Source organism: Rosa chinensis, chromosome 7 (assembly GCF_002994745.2).
Source record: "Rosa chinensis cultivar Old Blush chromosome 7, RchiOBHm-V2, whole genome shotgun sequence".
NCBI classification, from domain to species: Eukaryota; Viridiplantae; Streptophyta; class Magnoliopsida; order Rosales; family Rosaceae; genus Rosa; species Rosa chinensis.
The window spans coordinates 8,035,409-8,053,924 of NC_037094.1; the positions used below are offsets into that span (position 1 = coordinate 8,035,409).

General features: G+C 41.6%; 3 protein-coding genes across 6 annotated transcripts; all 3 read left to right on the top strand.

Moving 5' to 3' along the window:
* Nucleotides 1–5,959: 5,959 nt before the first annotated feature.
* LOC112180651 (floricaula/leafy homolog) lies at nucleotides 5,960–8,077 on the top strand. The gene is made up of 3 exons (XM_024319214.2): nucleotides 5,960–6,416; nucleotides 6,876–7,288; nucleotides 7,706–8,077. The coding sequence occupies exons 1-3, from the start codon at nucleotides 5,960–5,962 to the stop codon at nucleotides 8,075–8,077; spliced, it is 1,242 nt and encodes a 413-aa protein (XP_024174982.1).
* Nucleotides 8,078–9,015: 938 nt separating this feature from the next.
* LOC112180676 lies at nucleotides 9,016–11,320 on the top strand. The gene is made up of 4 exons (XM_024319242.2): nucleotides 9,016–9,213; nucleotides 9,310–9,444; nucleotides 9,519–10,202; nucleotides 10,767–11,320. The coding sequence occupies exons 1-4, from the start codon at nucleotides 9,073–9,075 to the stop codon at nucleotides 11,022–11,024; spliced, it is 1,218 nt and encodes a 405-aa protein (XP_024175010.1). The 5' UTR covers nucleotides 9,016–9,072; the 3' UTR covers nucleotides 11,025–11,320.
* A 1,824-nt stretch (nucleotides 11,321–13,144) lies between these two features.
* On the top strand, nucleotides 13,145–18,249 carry LOC112177016 (E3 ubiquitin-protein ligase ORTHRUS 2). Of its 4 annotated transcripts, none has more exons than XM_040511745.1 (10): nucleotides 13,145–13,770; nucleotides 14,740–15,272; nucleotides 15,419–15,544; nucleotides 16,085–16,184; nucleotides 16,277–16,338; nucleotides 16,420–16,522; nucleotides 16,644–16,788; nucleotides 16,974–17,188; nucleotides 17,421–17,756; nucleotides 17,820–18,249. In XM_040511745.1, exons 1-10 carry the CDS (start codon nucleotides 13,339–13,341, stop codon nucleotides 17,982–17,984), a joined length of 2,217 nt encoding a protein of 738 aa, XP_040367679.1. In that variant the 5' UTR covers nucleotides 13,145–13,338; the 3' UTR covers nucleotides 17,985–18,249. The 4 variants fall into 4 exon arrangements, with proteins under 4 accessions (XP_040367679.1, XP_024170946.1, XP_024170945.1 ...); XM_024315178.2 differs by having other exon boundaries at nucleotides 17,421–17,735; nucleotides 17,799–18,249; XM_024315177.2 differs by having other exon boundaries at nucleotides 13,149–13,770; nucleotides 17,421–18,249.
* Nucleotides 18,250–18,516: the final 267 nt, after the last annotated feature.

Sequence of the window (18,516 nt, forward strand, 5' to 3'; positions counted from 1 at the left end):
GAAGTTGATCATGGTGTGAGAGTATGGACCAGAATATGTCATCACAAAAGGATCGGCATCCATATTGGGTGGGTTAGAGGCTGAAGTTTGGGTAGGTTGTGAGATTGGTTGAGTGCAAGCATGAAAGGGTTGTGAACTCATCATGGAAGGCATAATATGCTGGAACTGTGCTCTACTTACAGGATGCCCAAATTGGCCCGTGTAACCCCCACTGATTTTATCTATCACTCCCCTATCTTTGTTAACCAAGTCAATCCCAATAGTCTTCAACTCAGTCGCAGCATTCACAGTATGAGAGGCTACAATACTAGTAAATCCCAGCAAAACATCATTATTAGCAAGATTTGAAGTAGTAGAAGTAGGGACTAAGGCAGAGTTACCCTCAGATCGAGCTACGGTTGAAGAAGATGATGAATCGGATGCGATTACCCCAAGCTGTGGTACCACCGGAGATAGGATAGGATAGATCCAAACCGTACATATATATCAGGTTGAGGAATTGCGGTGTCTCCGGGTAGAGGAGGTGGAGGTGTGGCTTGCCGGAGCTCAGTGAGTTGCTTGATCTCGTCCATCAGCACCGATTTGAAACCGGCAAAGGAGCTCGCTAGAGACTCATGTAAACGTGCCTGCATCTCGTCCAAACGAGCATTAGTTTCATCTCTATGAATCTGAAGCTCAAATTCAATATGAGAAAGCTCGCTGGAAACGTGTGGATGAGTAGGGGAAGTAGGTTTCCCAGCCCCCTTAAGCTTCCCCATCGAAGGGGCTCTGATACCAGAGTTGTTAGGAGCTAAATCCTAACAGAGCAGATCGCAAAGAAGAATGAAAAAGTAAAGCAAGAAAATACTGGGATATATTGATCGATAATGAGAAATTGGATTACAAGGGTAAATATACCCAGAACCAGCTAAGAGATAAGGCCACGTGGCCATCAACAGATTACTTGGTAGCTCACTCACGTGCCTGTCACGAGGACACTAACAACTACGTCAACTATTATTCATAAAGTGAATAGGGAAAGCTAAAATGAGTTGGATATCATAACAACTTGCTGTCCCGGAAGCACGTGCGGTCCCAGATCTGCTACAACGGGGCCTTCAACGCCGTCGCCTTCTGGTGCTCCATCGACAACTTGGTTCTCTGCCACGAGTGCGACTGGGACGGAATGAGTGAATGACTTTGGTTGGGGGAGGCCGGTGGCGGTTCGAAGCTGCTTCGGTAAAAAATTTGATAGGAAGTTGATAGTGTTTGCCGAGGCTGAAGAAGAAAGTACTGATTTTGAGGTTTGCCTTTCAATTCGGGATGCAAAGTTCAGAAATATATATGGACAAGGAGAAAAACATGATTTTCATGTTATTAAGATTGGGTTGTGTTTGTATTGTTCACGTCTTTGATTGGTATTGAGTTGATGGGTCGTGCAGTTCAATTGAATATATATGACCAAGTGTTATTGAATTCAATTGGTTGCTTTTATTTTTCTTGATAATGTCTCAGTCTGCTTCTCTTTTACCCATGACTTGAAAACCTCTATGTTTTCTGGAAAGAACCCTTTTTTTTTCTTTACTGTTCTTCTTTTGCTTTCTGGGCAGCAGTCAAACTGTAGAAAAATAAAAGATCTTGATGAATAATGCATCTTTCAAAAGCTTGTATCCCATTCTGCTGGTCTATTAATGGAGAAGAAGATCAGAGGAAGATATCTGAACATTAGGAAACCCATATATCCAATAATGGATTAGAATGTGAGAAATGGTATTATAAGACCACAATCGTCCCAGAGCTTCAAACTCGACATTCTTGATATCTGAAACTAATAAATCTGAACATTTGTTCAAAGAAAAAATTAAAAAGAAAAAACTCAAAAAAGAAAGGAATAAGTAAATGAATAGTTAATGGTGATTTGACCAAAATAACCTCAACATTAATGGTGTGTAAATTTTTTTTAACGGTAGTGACTAAAGTGAATGTTAGAGTTAAACTTGAGTGACTAAAATGATATATTTGAAAAGTCAGTGACTAAAGTGTCGAACAAGTTAAAGTTCAGTGACCATTTGTGATATTCTCCCTAATTATTAATCTAAGACCGTTAACTTTGTATAGGAGCTAGTCATTCAACTAGGTGTGGTTAGTTAACTAGGTATGTAACCTAGTCTGTACTTAATATGTTTTACCCTTTTGTTAACACTTTTGTTTATTTTGAATCGTTAAACAGATAGACTAAATATGATCAACAATGAAGCATTCACTATCAAATCTACTAATTTTTTTATACAAATAATTATTAATGCAAATCTAAAATTTGACCGGTCAAATTAGCGAAATAACCTCATAAAATGCACAAAAAAGAAATACCTCTATAGAAGGGTCATGACTCATGTTCATCTCACATAAAGAGTATGTAAGGAAATTTTTAAGCTATATTTGCAATAACCTCCACATTTAATTATCTATGTGAGATCATATTCAAAGCATTACTTTAAAAATTGTTTGAAAGTCGACTTTTGCTCTTCTAGGGTTTTTCCCTAGCCGAAAAACTGATCGAGTTTGATGTAGCGATGGCGACAGATGGTGCGGCGGCATCTTCAGCCTTATCGGAGGAGGCCGTAGTGAGCCTGGTTGGGGGCGAGGAGGTGATCCATGACCCCTTTTTTTACTTGTGTGGGCGTTTGCTAACTAAGAAATAAGTGGTTATAACATCATTCTCAACGGCGATGTCCGGAATATGGAGGCTGAAAGAGAGGGCTCTGATCAACAAAGAGGAGGGAGGGATCTTCATGTTCCAATTTAAGGAGAAGGAGGTGAAGCACCGAGTTCTTCATGGTGGCCCCTGGTATAACAGTAACTCAATGTTGTTGTTGGCTGACTATGATGGTGTTGGGGCTCTGGCAGAGGTTCCTCTGCACTATCTGGAAGTGTAGGTGGCGGTGACAAGTCTGAAGGTTGCCATGTGCAACGATCGAGTTCTTTCCCATCTTGGCAACATGCTGGGAACCTTTGTCAAGGCTGATCATGTGGCGCTGCAACGAAATGAGGCTACCCAACGGATCCGGTTTATCCATGATGTGAGTCGTCGGGTCTGGGCTCGGCGTACGATCAGTTTCTTGCAAGAGGTTTCGGTGCTCCTTGAATTCAGGTATGAAAAATGCCGAGGGATTTGCAAGGCTTGTGGTTTCTTTACCCATGGTGGAGGAGAGTGTGACCGGAAGCTGCTGCAGGATGCGGCGGTGGAGGAGGTGGTCATTTCGTCCGCTCTGCAGAAGGAGGTGGTTCTAGCGCCAAGTGTTTCGGTAGATGTTTCGCCGTCTCCGATTGTCGTGGTGGAGGCGCTGGAGTCTGGGTTGGAGGATATGGCACCAGCTCTGGATTCTGGTGCGGTGCAGGTGCAGGTGACTGATGTAGGGCAGACGGCGGCGGCGTCGAAGACCAGTGTACAGTTGGTCCCGTGTTTTTCGGCGGGAAACCCTGATTTAAAGTTAGGGTTGACCGGACCAGGTTTGACTGCTGTGAGAGCTGATGGGCTGAGTTCAGGTTCTATTGGGCATGAAGGAGGTAGGGCTTTTGCTCCTGGTTTCTTTGGACACCCATCTAAAGTTTTGGGTGTGAGAAGGATTCGTGAGGAGGAATGGCTTGAGGATGGGAAGCGTTGAAGCTTTCTGATGATTTAGTTGAGGTTTCGGTCACCGATGGGAAGCTCTCGAAGACGAAGGGTAGACCTCGAGGTCGTCGGAACAAGCCCAAGCTTGTGTCTTCACCCACCTCAGCTGGGGGGCCGGATTTGGAGGAGAACAATGCCCTACCTCGAGAGGGCTAAGGGTGCAAGCCTACACTGTCCCTGATAAAGCATTGGCTATGATGTTTGCGGAGACGTACACCATTGGGTCTTTAGGCGTTAATGCTTCTTTATAGTTGCTTTGTTTCGGATTGTGTAGGTTTGCAATTTTTTCTTTGTTTTCTTTCGTTTTTGTAATTTGCTTCCTAATTCTATACCTTTTCTTGAATGGTATGGGGTTAGGAAGGTTTACTTTTCTTGCAGTTCATTTAGGTTTTGGCTGTGTTATGCAGTCTGTATTGTGCTTGATTTTGTACTATGAGTGATTTCTTAAAACCCTCTAACTTGACTCAATGACGTCGTTTATTTATTGGAACATGATTCATTTTCCCTAAAAAAAAAATTATCTATGTGTGATCATTTTATCTTTCTAGATTGAGCAAAATAAACATTATTCCATAACTGTACATCAAAAATAGACCCGGATAAATAATCAAAGCTGACCAAATTACATCGTTGGACCTCTTCACCATAGAGGAGAAATATATACCACTGATGAGATCGATTCAATTCAACATCCAACTCTGAGGACTCATCGTACATGAAGTACTCGACGCCGATGTTAGATTGGTGTTACTTGTCGCCATAGACAACCATCATGACTACAGACACAGACAAACATTGGGACATTACTAAAATCTCTACCAAAGCAACAACTCAGTACGATATTCATCAGTGACCCCAGAGGCCCAGACTAGACTAATATATATATACTTACAAGTGTGTGTGAGAGAGAGAGAGAGAGAGAGAGAGAGGACAAGGAGATAGGACAAGCTACCACTGTTAAACGATTCAATGTAAAAGCCAGTGCTCCTGCCCTGAGCCCCGTTGAGTCATCCCCTAACCCAGAACCAGGTACACGACGTGTCGACCTTCCATTGGCCCCTACCTCTCAGAAACTACGTTCTGTTGACCAAACATTAATTTCCCTCCATCTCAAAAGAAGATAAAGTCGAAGTCTCTCAAACCATAGCGCGCCAAATTCCAAATCTCTCTGCAGATCCTCCATCACATCACCTCATCATTCATGGATCGCCCGGCACTTTTTCAGGCCCACCACCCGATCCCATCTCATCTCCTCCGCCCTCCACGTCAGGGGACACCTGTTATGTCCCCGGACGGGCACATGTAGGCCGCCGCTGCAGGCGATCGTGGCACCGGCAATATCTCAGTTTTCGTCTTTGAAAGTACAGAAAGAGAAACAGCCTTTCAGATTGAGACGACTGACTTCAGTACCCAGCCCCTGCCCATCTGCCATGTTTATGTTGCCAAGGAACAGTAACAATTTACGCTTATTACGAAACTGCCCTTGCATGTTTGTCTTCTTCGAGTAAATTGAAGCGGGACTCAGATTCAGATTCAGAATATCTACTAAGATATGGGCTCTCTCTGTTTTCAGTGTCCTTCTGTCCTCGAAAAGCAATAAGGTCATTGTGATGTATAATGATGGAAGGGGAAAAGTTACCATCTATTACACCAAACACCAATCTTAGTCCTGAAATTCCATTATGCCAATACTTGCAAATGTTGCAACCTTTTGGGGAGGTCCAAAGGGGAAGTCTTCTGGGAGTCTTGGTTTGCCCATCATGTTGACTCTGTGTTCCAATCCCGTAGCCCAATCAACTGTCAATTGTGTTTTACTAAATTGTTACTACAGTAAAAACTGTTTGGGTGATTTAGACCAATCAAATTTGCTGTTTGATCATTTTGTTATAATTAAGTGCATGCAACCCAAAGGAGATTTAGAAGTGCGTGGAAAATCTAGCAAGAAAGTTGGCAATTTCAGAAGTTCACGCTTTGACATGGAGCTAGAAATCAGAAAACCAAACGGAAACTCGCAGTAAAAAAATGAAAATTAACATAACTAGTTAAAAAGCTACATGGGGTCCCGAGACGAGTTGGTTCACATTCTGATTGTGTATGTAATAACTTGGTTTGGTTTGGATCCATCCCCAGTTTGGTTATAGTTCCCTCCTCGGGAACAGTCAACACGGGGGCAATTTGGTAAAGGTGAAATAGTTGCCTTTATAGCACCGGAACAGCTACAACTGCTCGCCAGCACCGCAATATAGGGCTAGGACTAAACACAGAGAGAAAAACAAAATAAAAGGAAGTTAGGGCGAGCTTAGCTTGATGGATCCAGACGCCTTCTCTGCAAGTATGTTCAAATGGGACCTACGAGGCATGGCGGTTCCGCCGAGCCGGGTTCAGCTCGAGGCGGCGGCAGTAGCGCCACAACAAGCTGCGGCTGCGGCCGCTGCCGCAGCCGCGGGTTACTCGGTGCGGGGGCCGAGGGAGGTTGTGGGGCTGGAGGACATGTTCCGGGCGTACGGAGTGAGGTACTACACAGCGGCGAGGATAGCGGACCTAGGGTTCACTGTGAGCACGCTTTTGGACATGAAAGATGAGGAGCTTGACGACATGATGAACAGCGTATCTCAGTTTTTCCGGGTGGAGCTACTCGTCGGTGAGAGGTACGGCATTAAGGCCGCCATCAGAGCCGAGAGGAGACGCCTTGAGGAAGAGGACTCGCGGAGGCGCCACTCTCTCTCCGGCGACACCAACGCTATGGATGCTCTCTCTCAAGAAGGTTAATTTCCTAGCCATACGTGCACAAATCTGATAGTTTTACCTCCATGGACGGCTAGACCTAGGAGTTGCACACAAGATTTTACCTTATTAACCGTATCTAATAATGTTTTTTTTTTTTTTTTTGAGAAAACATTAACCGTCTTTATAATCGGATAGCATGTCAGAGATCTGTAACAATAAATATTGTTAGGTTTTGGACACGTAAATAGGTCGAGAATTCTCTTTGTGCACTCAACTTTTTGATGAGAGATGGATTTAAATCTTGATTATTCAAAAGTAATTAACTGAAATATCGGGAAATGATTATTTTTTTCAAAGTGAAAGACATTTGATCAGTTGAATAATACATCGTAAATGTGAACACATCATTTATTCACATTTATTTACTTTGAAACAATGGAAGTATTGACATATATGTCCATAATTGTGATATTTGGTGCATGGGATGGTTGGACAGGGCTGTCGGAGGAGCCGGTGCAACAAGAGAAGGAGATGGTGGGGAGCGGCGGTGGAGCCGCGTGGGAAGTGGTTACGGCGGCGGAGAAGCGGAAGAAGCTTCGGAGGATTAGGAGAGGAGTAGGAGGGCATAGGAGTAGTAACGAGGGGGTTGATGATGATGAGGAGGAGGAAGAGAATGAGGACGGCATTAATGGTGGAGGAGGGGAGCACCCGAATAGGGCATTAGCAATGAGGGGTGGTGGGAGAGAGAGACAGAGGGAGCACCCGTTCATCGTAACTGAGGCTGGGGAGGTGGCACGTGGCAAAAAGAACGGACTGGATTACCTCTTTCATCTGTATGAGCAGTGCCATGAGTTTTTGACCCAGGTCCAGAACATTGCCAAGCAGCGCGGTGAAAAATGTCCCACCAAGGTACGTAGTACTTCTACAGTTAACACCACCCATGCATTCTGCTTGTGCTTCTGTACTGTAGCAAAACAGTACTTCTACAGTTAAAACCACCCATGCATTCTCCTTGTGCTTCTCTACTGTGGTAAAACAGTAGTTAATCATTATAAACTATTCACTCAAAAGGGTACTTGGTCATGGTGGTCATAATTGTGATTTTGACAAAATTACCGGTGAGTTATTTCACTCAATAGCAGCTGCAGCAGACCCATTTCAGTTCGTACCAAAAGCTTGATATTTGGCTATTTGCTTCTGACACCATCCATAAAAGATCACATTCTAGTCTGGTTTTTATTCAATGCGATTTGAACATTATTCGGAAAGAAAATATGATATATACAGATGAGTTCATTCAAGTGTGCTATCAATTTCGATCTACAGGTGACAAACCAGGTGTTTAGGTATGCGAAAAAGGAGGGAGCAAACTACATCAATAAGCCCAAAATGCGACACTATGTTCACTGCTATGCGCTGCATTGCCTGGACGAGGAGGGTTCGAATGCGCTGAGGAGAGAGTGCAAACTGCGAGGCGAGAACATTGGGGCGTGGAGGCAGGCGTGTTACAGGCCTGTTGTGGAAATAGCTGCAGGCCAAGGCTGGGACATTGATGCCATTTTCAGTGCACATCCTCAGCTATCTGTTTGGTATGTTCCTACCAAACTTCGGCAGCTTTGTCACGCTGAGCGCAACAATGCCACCGCCTCTAGCTCCGCCTCAGGTGGTAGTGGTACAGCTGATCACCTGCCTTACTGAAAGAGAGATGAAGGGGGAGAGAGTTTGAGGAAATTAACCCGTGAATTTGATTTGTAACTGTAAGCTAGAACAAGTGGACTAGTCACTAGTATATGGATGTTTAGGGTCGATAAAGTACTTTCCCTTCTTATCCTCAGAAATAACCTTCGATTACTAAGCTTTTTGCATAATTTTACTTTGGTCATTCGACGGAGACTCTTGTGTTAACTAAGTTAACATGCATGCATGTTTTACTTCGATTGAAGAGACTCGATCCATAGGAGTTTACTATAAAAACTTTAGATGCAATGTAATGTGCTAAGACTACATAAAAACAAGTATGCATGTATACGCATTTGAACAAAAATTGGTCATTTCCTCTTTATCAAGGCATCCAATATACTCGATCTTATTACACCTAATTAGCTACCCATTTATACAATATTCTTTGACCATAAGGTTTTTTCACCAACTTGTTAATACCAAGTTACTGAAAAACATGGTATGATAATATTTCTATTTTAGACATTTTCTCGTAAATATCATTACTGTTATTGTCGTAACGACCTTCATATAAGACAGAACAAATTTCAATTTTAAATAATTAATAAAACATGGTTTGAAGCATCATTACCTTAACTTTAGGTTTTTAGTGGATTCAGTTGCAAGGTAGAATCATTATCAAGAAATAGAGAAACTTTGGATCCATTATCTTCTAGTAAAAATAATTCCGGCTTTCTATCACATCGGAAAAGAAAAGGTATTCAGGTTCCGGATTTTAATCTTGACCAATTTGGTTTGTTTTGGGCTTTTGAACAGGTAAGACAGGCCGAGCTACATTTACAAGCCCAATACATGATTACACGGTGACGTACTTCTCGCTCATTTCAATTTTCAAACATAGCAAAACGACTGCCGTTTCGTAGAAACCCAAATTTAGGGCCGAATGAAAACCGTTGCTTAAATTCGAAAGCTTTTAGAAATTCACTAGCGTGTGATGAAACTCCCGCCAGAAAATGGGGAGCCATCGGAGAACATCTGAGACGTCGTCAACGGCGGAGCTCCGGTCAAAGCTCACAAGAGTCGTACGAGGCCACGAACAAATGAAGACCGCTTTCCACCAACTGAAATCTCAGATCCAAATCGGCCTTCTCCAGGTACCTAATTCCTCTTTTACTCTCTTCGATTTTGTACCAATTCAAATTGTAATTACTGGAAGTAATTGTAAACTGTTATTCCTGTAAATCATGGAGGCCGAAGACGTCTTCGCGTCTCTGGCAATTCCGTTGATGAAGCTCGTAGGTCTCAAGACGGTGGAGATGGCGACGGAGGGCCGATTCACCTCCTTCATCATCCAAACAGATTCCGATTTGAGTTCTCAGTATCAGGTTTTGATTTACGAGCAATTATCTAGGTTTTCGTTTCAATTTTCCTCATTAATATTTTTCTTATTTGTTCGTAGAGTTTCGGAGCCGGATCTGGACCGTCGGGACGGTCAGATCGGAACCGTCAGTGTGCGAAGATAGAGATCTACGCGGCCAAAGCGGCGGTGGCCGGCGATTTGGTAATCGAGAAGCAAAAAGATCAGCTGATTCAACTGGTTCGGATCCTGAAGCAAATCGAGTCCCAAGTCAACAATCGGCAGAGCCACATGGTCGAAACCCTAGCCAATCGCCGCCATTCCCTTCGCAAATTCTTCCAGAGAGCGATCGCCTACTTATCCACCGTTGACCACCAGGGGTTCCAGGTGGCGGTGCTGAACATCCTCCGGGAAATTTTCAACGAAGTGAGTGCGGTTTTGGGGTCCGTGGAGGCTGACGTGGAGGACCTGGTGGAGAATTTGGCTGAGAAAATGTGTGAGCCAATGGTGGAATACGTGGAGGGGGTTAAGGCTGATTTGAGAAATGGGACTTGCTTGGGCCTAGTTGGCTTGGTGAAGGAGATGGCCAGGGCGGCGGGGGATTCGAGGGCGGAGCTGGAGTCGGCGAGGAGTAAGGCCACGGTGGCAGAAGAGAGCAGAGCTGAGGCTATGAGGAGGCTCAGGGAATCAGAAGAATATGTGAGGAAATTGAAGGAATGCTTCAAGTTCTTGCCAGAGCCTAGTAAAGCATCCACCAAAGTAACCAAAGCCTCTGCTTTACATAAGGTATCCTTCTGACTTCATTGACAATTTTACTTGATGCAAATATGAAGTTGTGAACAATTCACAGGAGATATAACTTGGTTACATAGTGAATGAGAATGAATTGCTTCATTGCTTTGATCGAGTCACTTAACTTGGTATTTACATTGTGCTTGAAATGAAGAAATGCTTGAAGTGCTTGCCAGAGCTTGAAGTTACGAAGTCTAATTGGATCACTGACTATATATATTTAATGTAACAGTACGTTCCTAGAAAACAACACTATCATAGTCCAAAATTCCGAACAGCAACATTCAATTTGGATATGAATTGCTCTAATTGTAATGTTCATACATGATTCAATCCACATTAGAAAATGTCAGCTTATTTGGTGAACTTCTTCATGAAATTCAAATTTTTCCTCATCTTGATTGAGTAAAATCTACTTCATTTAGACAGGTCCCTTATCTCTAATTTTGATCAAGATCATCAAAAGTCAAAACAGTGTCTTATACTCAAGATCAACTTTGAGTATTATACTTTCTGAAAGTTGATACAACCATGTGTCTTGTTTTCCTCTATTTGAAGATGTTAGGCATGGAGAAAGATCAAGCCAACGATGAGAAGCTGTTATGGGAGCTATTGGAAAAGAAGAGGAAGTATCAAACTCCAGAGAGTCCACTTGGACCCAGAGAGCTGCTTCCTCTTCATCAGTCCAAGCGCCAAAAGGCAACACGTGTAAAGCCACAAGTTGGTAGCGGCGCGTTTTCACAGCGTTCAAGAACCCCACGTTTGGTGGCTGCTCGGATACCCTTGGGCTCATCCCCTTCGGTGACAATTCAGTAAGCCCGTCCCGCTCTAGCAGGTCTTCCCCCAAATGCAAGCCTAATAAAAGGTGTTGATTCGCTGCTGATTCCAGTCACTACTGGTAGTGGTAAGTGGTAAACCATCACTTGTATGTTTTGCGTTTGTGGGCTGCTACTTTTGTCTTTTTAGACCTTAGAGTAGGAAGCTCTAGCCTCTAGGGAACATGATGATAGGAAATGTAGACAACTTTGGTGCTAGTTTAGATAGCTTGCATCAAGAAATTGAGAGTTGAACATCCAACATGTATATTGTTTTATAATATCCACCATTGATGATGATGAAGGCCCAGTGCGCGCACCCGTGCCAAAGTAATTATATATGTCCCTGGGTTCTATACAAAATAGAACTAGTTGATTGTTGCTTTCCGAGAAAGAACATGCTAACTTAGTCGCACTCACGCGCGTGTGCAATTTTCAACATTTAATAACCGTCGATTACATTGTCGATCAGTTTTATTTTCTGTTGAAAATCATTCCCTCGCGTGAGAGCGACTAGACTAAACGGACTACAACATTTTTAATAATAACAATATGGAGTAAAACCCAATGCTGCCAACAGTATTATAGTCTTCCTTTCTTAAGAGAAAAGCTTTGTCTAATGCTGATTATGGTGTTGGTTTTCTACTTTTCTTTAGTACCCAAATATGTACTGGCTTGTTTTGAACAGATGCACTCTCAGGCTTAGCCACTCTTTTCCCACTGCTCATAGTGCAAGACTTATAACAACCTATTTTTGATAAAAATATAAGCAAACCAGTCCCGTCTTTTATTACCGGGGTCCTGGTCTCCCGGATTTCTTCGATTTGGAACACGTGTCATATCAGAGGGTGGAGGGGAAGCCATCTGTGGTGTGGGAGCCATTCATACGCATGGATTGTCAAAAGTGGTTTTTATTAATTTCGGCCGTCTTTTCCATCAATCATAACCAGTCATAAACCAGCAGGCTGTGTGTTTCACGATGTCGTCAGTCGTTTTCTAGACTTTTTAATTTACCAGTCGGCAAGGGAAAAGAAACTGTTCTCGTTGACAGTATTATGGGCAGATCATCGATCACTTGGTGCATAAATCTTTTGATTAGAGATGCCTTGACATATATTTAGAGAATTTAATTTTATAGCTGAACAGTAAACATCTTTTTTCTATAACCATCAGAATTCTATGGTCTGGTTTTTGTATATTCCTTTTTCTGTGTCCTCAGTGTTCAATTTGAATCAGTTGGGAGAAAGTATTGTTTGTGGTTTTTCCTTATCAATAGAAAGAGAAAAGAAATTGTATATTTTTGTTTACGTAAATTCCCGTTCTAATTTTAACACTGCTATTTGAAAAAAATATCCGGCTTCTATCCAATCAAAAAAGGTAAATCTGCTTATTGACCAAAATGAAAAAAAAGAAATCATATAGAAAGAAAAAGGAAAAAAAAAAATTCTAACAAAGACTTAATGTCAATTAGGGGTTTCGATCATTTCAAAGTACCATTTTTCTTAAGACATTAAATGTGGAGTTGTAGACTTTGTGTGTTGTTAGATATTTAATAGTGTGCATATCTTTCAATGATAGCATACATATATTTAGTGTTTTTTATCAATCGATAGATATGAAGATAGAATCTAATGAATAGATATTTATTGTCGGAGGAGGCTAGGTTAGCCAAAAGATGGTTATAGACTTCGTTGAGTACAATACAATATATTAGAACTAAGTATTCTTTTAGATTTGACCATACCTAACCATGCATTATTTTTCTTTTTGTCAGATTGAGAGTTAAGTTTTCAACAAAATCAGCGGCAATGTTGCATAATTAAGAAAAAAATGATAATCGTGGCTAATTGTCAATACAATTTCTAATAATTTTTTTTTTTTTTTACAAAATTTATTATGAAATTCACCCAAAAAATATCCATAAAGAAAATGGAAAATTTTTTTTGGACCAATCTTTTTTTTTTTGGGTACAATAAAGAAAATAGAAATTAGGCGCGCGAGTGCTTTCGCACCAAAAATTCTGTTGGACTTTGACGACGGGAACCAATCAGCTTCTGGGCCTACACAGACTACATGTGCACCACTCCCCATAAGATTAATTAACGATATTTCAAAACCACACCTCCGATTTCTTTTTAAAAAACCCGCCGTGTTCAGACCATTTTTCCCAATCAACCAACCCACACTCTTGACTCTCCCCTTCTCTCTCTCTCTCTCTCTCTCTCTCTCTCTCTCACTCTCCCCGTCTTTGATTCGCATTGTCTTCGCCCGGCGCATTTTAGCCTCCTCCTCCCCCTCCTATCGTACGCCGCCCCATGGCGCACGTTAGCCAGCTGCCATGCGACGGAGACGGCGTCTGCATGCTCTGCAAAACGACGCCGTCGCACGAGGACCAGCTCACCTGCAGGACCTGCGTCACGCCGTGGCACGTCAGCTGCCTCTCGTCCCGTCCCGAATCGCTGGCTTCCACTCTCCAGTGGGAGTGCCCGGACTGTTCCTCGCTCTCCGGCGACACGCCGGCCGTGAAATCGGCAGTCTCCGGCGAGCTGATCGCCGCGATCCGGGCGATCGAGGCGGATGCGGCGCTGACGGAGCAGCAGAAGGCGAGTAAGCGACAGGAGCTGATGAGCGGGAAGGCTCTGCCGGAGGAAGAAGAAGGCGCCGGCAGGAAGGGAGTAAACGATGGCGTTTTGGATGGGATTTTCAATTGCTCGTTCTGTATGCAACTACCGGAGAGACCTGTTACGGTTCGTAATGCTTCATTAATTTAATTTAATGGAGTACTTCTTTTTTCTGGTAATGATTTAAAGAAAATTAATTCGAGTTGGTGAGGTTGGATGAATGATAGGGATTAGTGTTGGTCCAATTCGTGTTAGGTTCAACTGCTTTCATTTCAACGATGCTTGGTTTCGCTTTTTTTTCTTTCCTTTTTTTTTTTTTCCAATTTTATTTTGTTTATATTCGATTTACCTTGAATTTTTTGACTTTGATTTACACAAAATTGTATGATCTTTTTTGTTTCCGAAACATGCATTGTTGGGTTCCTTAAGATGAGTCCAAATATGGAAATGATCTGTTAATTTTATTACAATGACCCTATATTCTTATTCAGCTTTTGTTGCTTCTATACTATACTTTTATATGAAAATGCTAGGAGGTTGGATTGTAATGCACTGTTTGTGTTGCTTTTCTTTGCTTTTGGTTCCCTCTTTTCCTGTATTTGGGGCCATGTGGTCCTATGCACTTACTTTTTTTCCTCCTTTGATGACAATGCACCACCCTGATTAATATTAATTCCATCTATTTCGTTTCTTTGTTTGGCAATTTGAGTGTTTTTAAAAGCTTCATCATTTCCTTTACCATGTACCATCTAAGGAAAAAGGCGTTTTTGCTGACACTGGAAGCTTTGTACAACCTTTTGATCCAATATGTAGGTTGGTATTCTTCTTGGTCCACATGGTTGTGGGCACAGTAATCTACAAGGGTGATTTTATATGTGAGTTTGTGATTGATGAATGGTATGAATTGACAAAATGGCTTGTAGAATTTAGATATTTTGAATGAATGATACGATTGATGTTATTGTTTTCTGGATTTTAGCTACTTCGCATTTCATACTTCTTGTCTTTGCCTATGAAACGTGGGATGAGAATTAGTAGAATGCTGTACAGTCATAGATAGGACAATAAGATTTTGTTCCATTCTTTTGATTTCAGACACCATGTGGCCACAATTTCTGCTTGAAGTGCTTCCAGAAATGGGTTGGACAAGGGAAGCGTACTTGTGCAAAGTGCCGCCACGCCATTCCTTCCAAAATGGCAAGTCAACCCCGCATCAATTCTTCACTTGTAGTTGCCATACGTATGGCTAAGATGTCAAAATCATATGTTACTGAGGGGCCTGCTAAGGTATACCACTTTGTCCGAAACCAAGACAGACCTGACAAAGCTTTCACTACCGAGCGGGCGCAGAAAACTGGGAAATCTAATGCTGCAAGTGGCAAGATATTTGTCACAATTCCAGCTGATCATTTTGGACCTATACCTGCTGAATATGATCCTGAGAGAAACCAAGGTGTGCTGGTAGGGGAATGCTGGGAGGATAGGCTTGAATGTCGACAGTGGGGTGCACACTTTCCCCATGTTGCTGGTATAGCTGGACAGTCTAACCATGGTGCACAGTCAGTTGTGCTTTCAGGAGGGTACCTTGATGATGAGGATCATGGAGAGTGGTTCTTATACACCGGAAGGTTTGCCATCAAATGCACTATTTCCTTTGTGCCTTTTATTCCATTCCATTCCTCATGAAGCATCTCATATTGTTATGTACTTATTTATTTTTATTGGTTTTTCTTATTTAGTTTTGCTCCCTTGTTTACATGGATCTGCATGGCAGTGGTGGAAGGGATTTGAGTGGGAATAAGCGAACAAACAAGGATCAGTCATTTGACCAGACATTTGAGAAATATAACAAGGCTCTCCAAGTTAGTTGCCTGAAAGGGTATCCTGTACGGGTGGTAAGGTAAGTACTAATGTTCGAACCTCGTCCTTCTTTTTTGCTCGTCTCCGTTTCTCCATATGTTGCCTTCTTAGTGTAATATTATTATCCCATCTTATTGAACCTTGCTGTCTTTTGTTATAGAAAGTTGCAAATAAGTCTTAACGCCGTGTTTGATGTTCCTTTTTGGTTGCCTTAGTTTACACTATTGCAATCAACATTCCAGTTTCTAATCCAATGTTATCAAGATTTGATTCGAGACAATCTTCACTTTGTATTGGAGATAGTTTGACTGATTATTTTTGTATTGGGTAGTTTGGCATGCCTAGAATTTCCCAAAAATAAATAAATAAATAAGTAAATAAATAAAATAAAATAGGTGGTTGCTGGGACGGGACAAGTTATCAACTATATATGTGGTTGTGTGTTGCTGTCAATTTTTGCGTGATCTGTCCAGTATATTGGTATCCAAGTAGAATGAGCTTAAAACAGCTTTATTTGAGTTCTTCTGCATTCAAATAGATGTTTTGAATTTGAATATCTTCCTTTCCATTTGTCAATTAGATCGCACAAGGAGAAGCGCTCTTCATATGCCCCTGAGAAAGGGTTGCGGTATGATGGAGTCTATAGAATTGAAAAATGTTGGACAAAGGTGGGAATCCAGGTAAATATCTGCTATCCTATATTTTGGAAGGGGCTAGATGGGTTTTCTTAGTTTGCTTTATAGATTTACTGATTACGTTTTTGCTTAATTAGGGGTTTAAGGTCTGCCGGTATCTTTTTGTTAGATGTGACAATGAACCTGCACCATGGACGAGGTTTGTTTTAGGCTCTTAGCTTCTTTTCTACACTCCTTCTCTAATAGAACTTCGGTTTGATCTTTCCAACTTGAACTGCAGTGATGAACATGGGGACCGGCCTAGACCTTTACCTCCAATACCTGAGCTGAAGAAAGCTACAAGTATAATAGAGAGGAAGTCAAGTCCATCGTGGGACTTTGAGGTAAGCTATTCCTTTATTTTACTCATTGGGGTTCGCTGCCTAGACCTAACAAACAAATGTTGATTTTAAGTTAGTGAGCTCTAATATTTCTTAATTGTGATCTCTTCAATTATATTATTAGGAGAAAGATGGCTGCTGGAAGTGGAAAAAGTCACCACCTATCAGTAAAAAAACCGTTCAGACATTAGATTCTGCTGATCGAAAGAGGTCAAGAAAAGGAAAGAAGAAGGCAAAAAATATTACTGTCCGAGAGAGGCTCTTAAGAGGTCTCTGTCTCTGTCTCTCCCTCCTCCTCCCCCTCTCTGTTCTATTTAATGAAGTGAATTTAGACTCGATCACTAGGTTATAGTATTAATATAACTTAATCTGGTGCTACATTGTATGATGACTAACATGTTTATTGGTGTGTAACTTACACTTCCTCCTAACATGGTTATATCTTCATCTGCAGAATTCAGCTGCCTTGTTTGCGGGGAGGTCATGACATTACCAATGACCACACCTTGTGCTCATAACTTTTGCAAATCCTGTTTGGAAGGCGCTTTTGCGGGAAAGAGCTTGGTGAGAGAAAGAAACAGAGGGGGAAGAACCCTTCGAACCCAAAAGAATATAATGAGCTGCCCTTCTTGTCCTACTGATATCTCTGATTTTCTTCAAGATCCTCAGGTTTGTCACTTGTGCATTTCCTTTCATTTTATCTAAAAGATAATGTTACTGTTCCTTCATTTTATCTGATTTGTATGGAGATATGTAATCTAGCCCTGGTCTTCCACTGTTGTCTTCTTGGAAATCAGAGAAACATTACCTAATGGAAATATAAGAAAAGTTTTGATTCAAATGATCCCTATGAACAGATGCAAATGAGTATTACATTAGCTTCTGGAATTGAACTTTACAGGTGAATAGAGAGTTAATGGATGCGATTGAGTCACTTAAGTCACAGAATGAAGAGGAAGAGAATGAGGATTCAGCTGAAGAAATCAGTGAAGATGTGGATAATTCTGACAACGAAATTAGCACTGAAATGGTTGAAGAAGCAGGTGTTAACGAATGTGCTGAGGGTTCTCCAACAAACTGCAATCCCGAAAGGAGTCCCAAACGACAGAAAGTTGATGCTGGTGAAGGCTCACCAAAAACCAATGATGAGGTGGTAAATTGCATTCCTGTCGCCCAGACTAATGGCAAAGGCTCACCGGAAACTGATACTGAAGAGGTAAATGAAACTCCTGTCGCCCAGACTAATGGCAAGGGCTCACCGGAAACCGATACTGAAGAGGTAAATGAAACTCCTGTCGCTCATACTAATGGCAAAGGCTCACCGGCTCCAGTTGCAAAATGTGGCAAGCAAGATGCTGGTCCGGTTGGCGTTGCAGCAAATACTAGGAGGAAAAAGGCTGAAGTAGTGGGTAAAGATAATGGTTCCCCATCAAGTCCTCTGCTTGTGCAATCTGATTTTGAATGATGGAATTGTATTTTGCTTAAGGACTTATGTGAACCTGAGGGCCTTTTGGTACATGAAAGTGTAATGCAGGAAAAATGGCTAGCCTTGATGTGATTGTAGTAATTGTTTGTTTCATCCACAAGTTAATCAAGTTGTTTCATCATTTCTGATTGCTCTGTCATTGAATCGCTATTTTGACCGATTTTAGAGTTGAAACAAAACATGCGTTAGAAGTGAGAGATTGAAATGGAACATGCAAGGAATAGATTCTTAGCGTTCGTGACTTCATGTCACCCTCCTCTACTTTCCCAGTTTTCTTATGAACATTATATTATTCTCATAAAGAATCAGTTACCTAGTCAGCAGGTCTATATTCGACATTTTTGTTATTTTCGGGGAAAAATTGATACTTATATATGGTTGAGGATGTAAAATGTAAATTGCAATTATTTCAATTTCTGATTTATGATTTTTTTTTTTAGAGATAAAAAGGGGAACAATATTTGAATTGGAAAAAACTCATCCCAAGAATGGAATATGAAGCATGATATCT

Coding starts and splice junctions, on each gene's coding strand:
- LOC112180676 (XM_024319242.2), top strand. CDS start 9,073: ATGGGGAGCCATCGGAGAACATCTGAGACGTCGTCAACGGCGGAGCTC. Junction 9,214..9,309: donor TCCAAATCGGCCTTCTCCAG/GTACCTAATTCC, acceptor TAAATCATGGAG/GCCGAAGACGTCTTCGCGTC. Junction 10,203..10,766: donor AAGCCTCTGCTTTACATAAG/GTATCCTTCTGA, acceptor CTCTATTTGAAG/ATGTTAGGCATGGAGAAAGA.
- LOC112180651 (XM_024319214.2), top strand. CDS start 5,960: ATGGATCCAGACGCCTTCTCTGCAAGTATGTTCAAATGGGACCTACGA. Junction 6,417..6,875: donor GGATGCTCTCTCTCAAGAAG/GTTAATTTCCTA, acceptor ATGGTTGGACAG/GGCTGTCGGAGGAGCCGGTG. Junction 7,289..7,705: donor GTGAAAAATGTCCCACCAAG/GTACGTAGTACT, acceptor TTCGATCTACAG/GTGACAAACCAGGTGTTTAG.
- LOC112177016 (XM_024315177.2), top strand. CDS start 13,339: ATGGCGCACGTTAGCCAGCTGCCATGCGACGGAGACGGCGTCTGCATG. Junction 15,273..15,418: donor TGGTTCTTATACACCGGAAG/GTTTGCCATCAA, acceptor TCTGCATGGCAG/TGGTGGAAGGGATTTGAGTG. Junction 15,545..16,084: donor TATCCTGTACGGGTGGTAAG/GTAAGTACTAAT, acceptor TTTGTCAATTAG/ATCGCACAAGGAGAAGCGCT.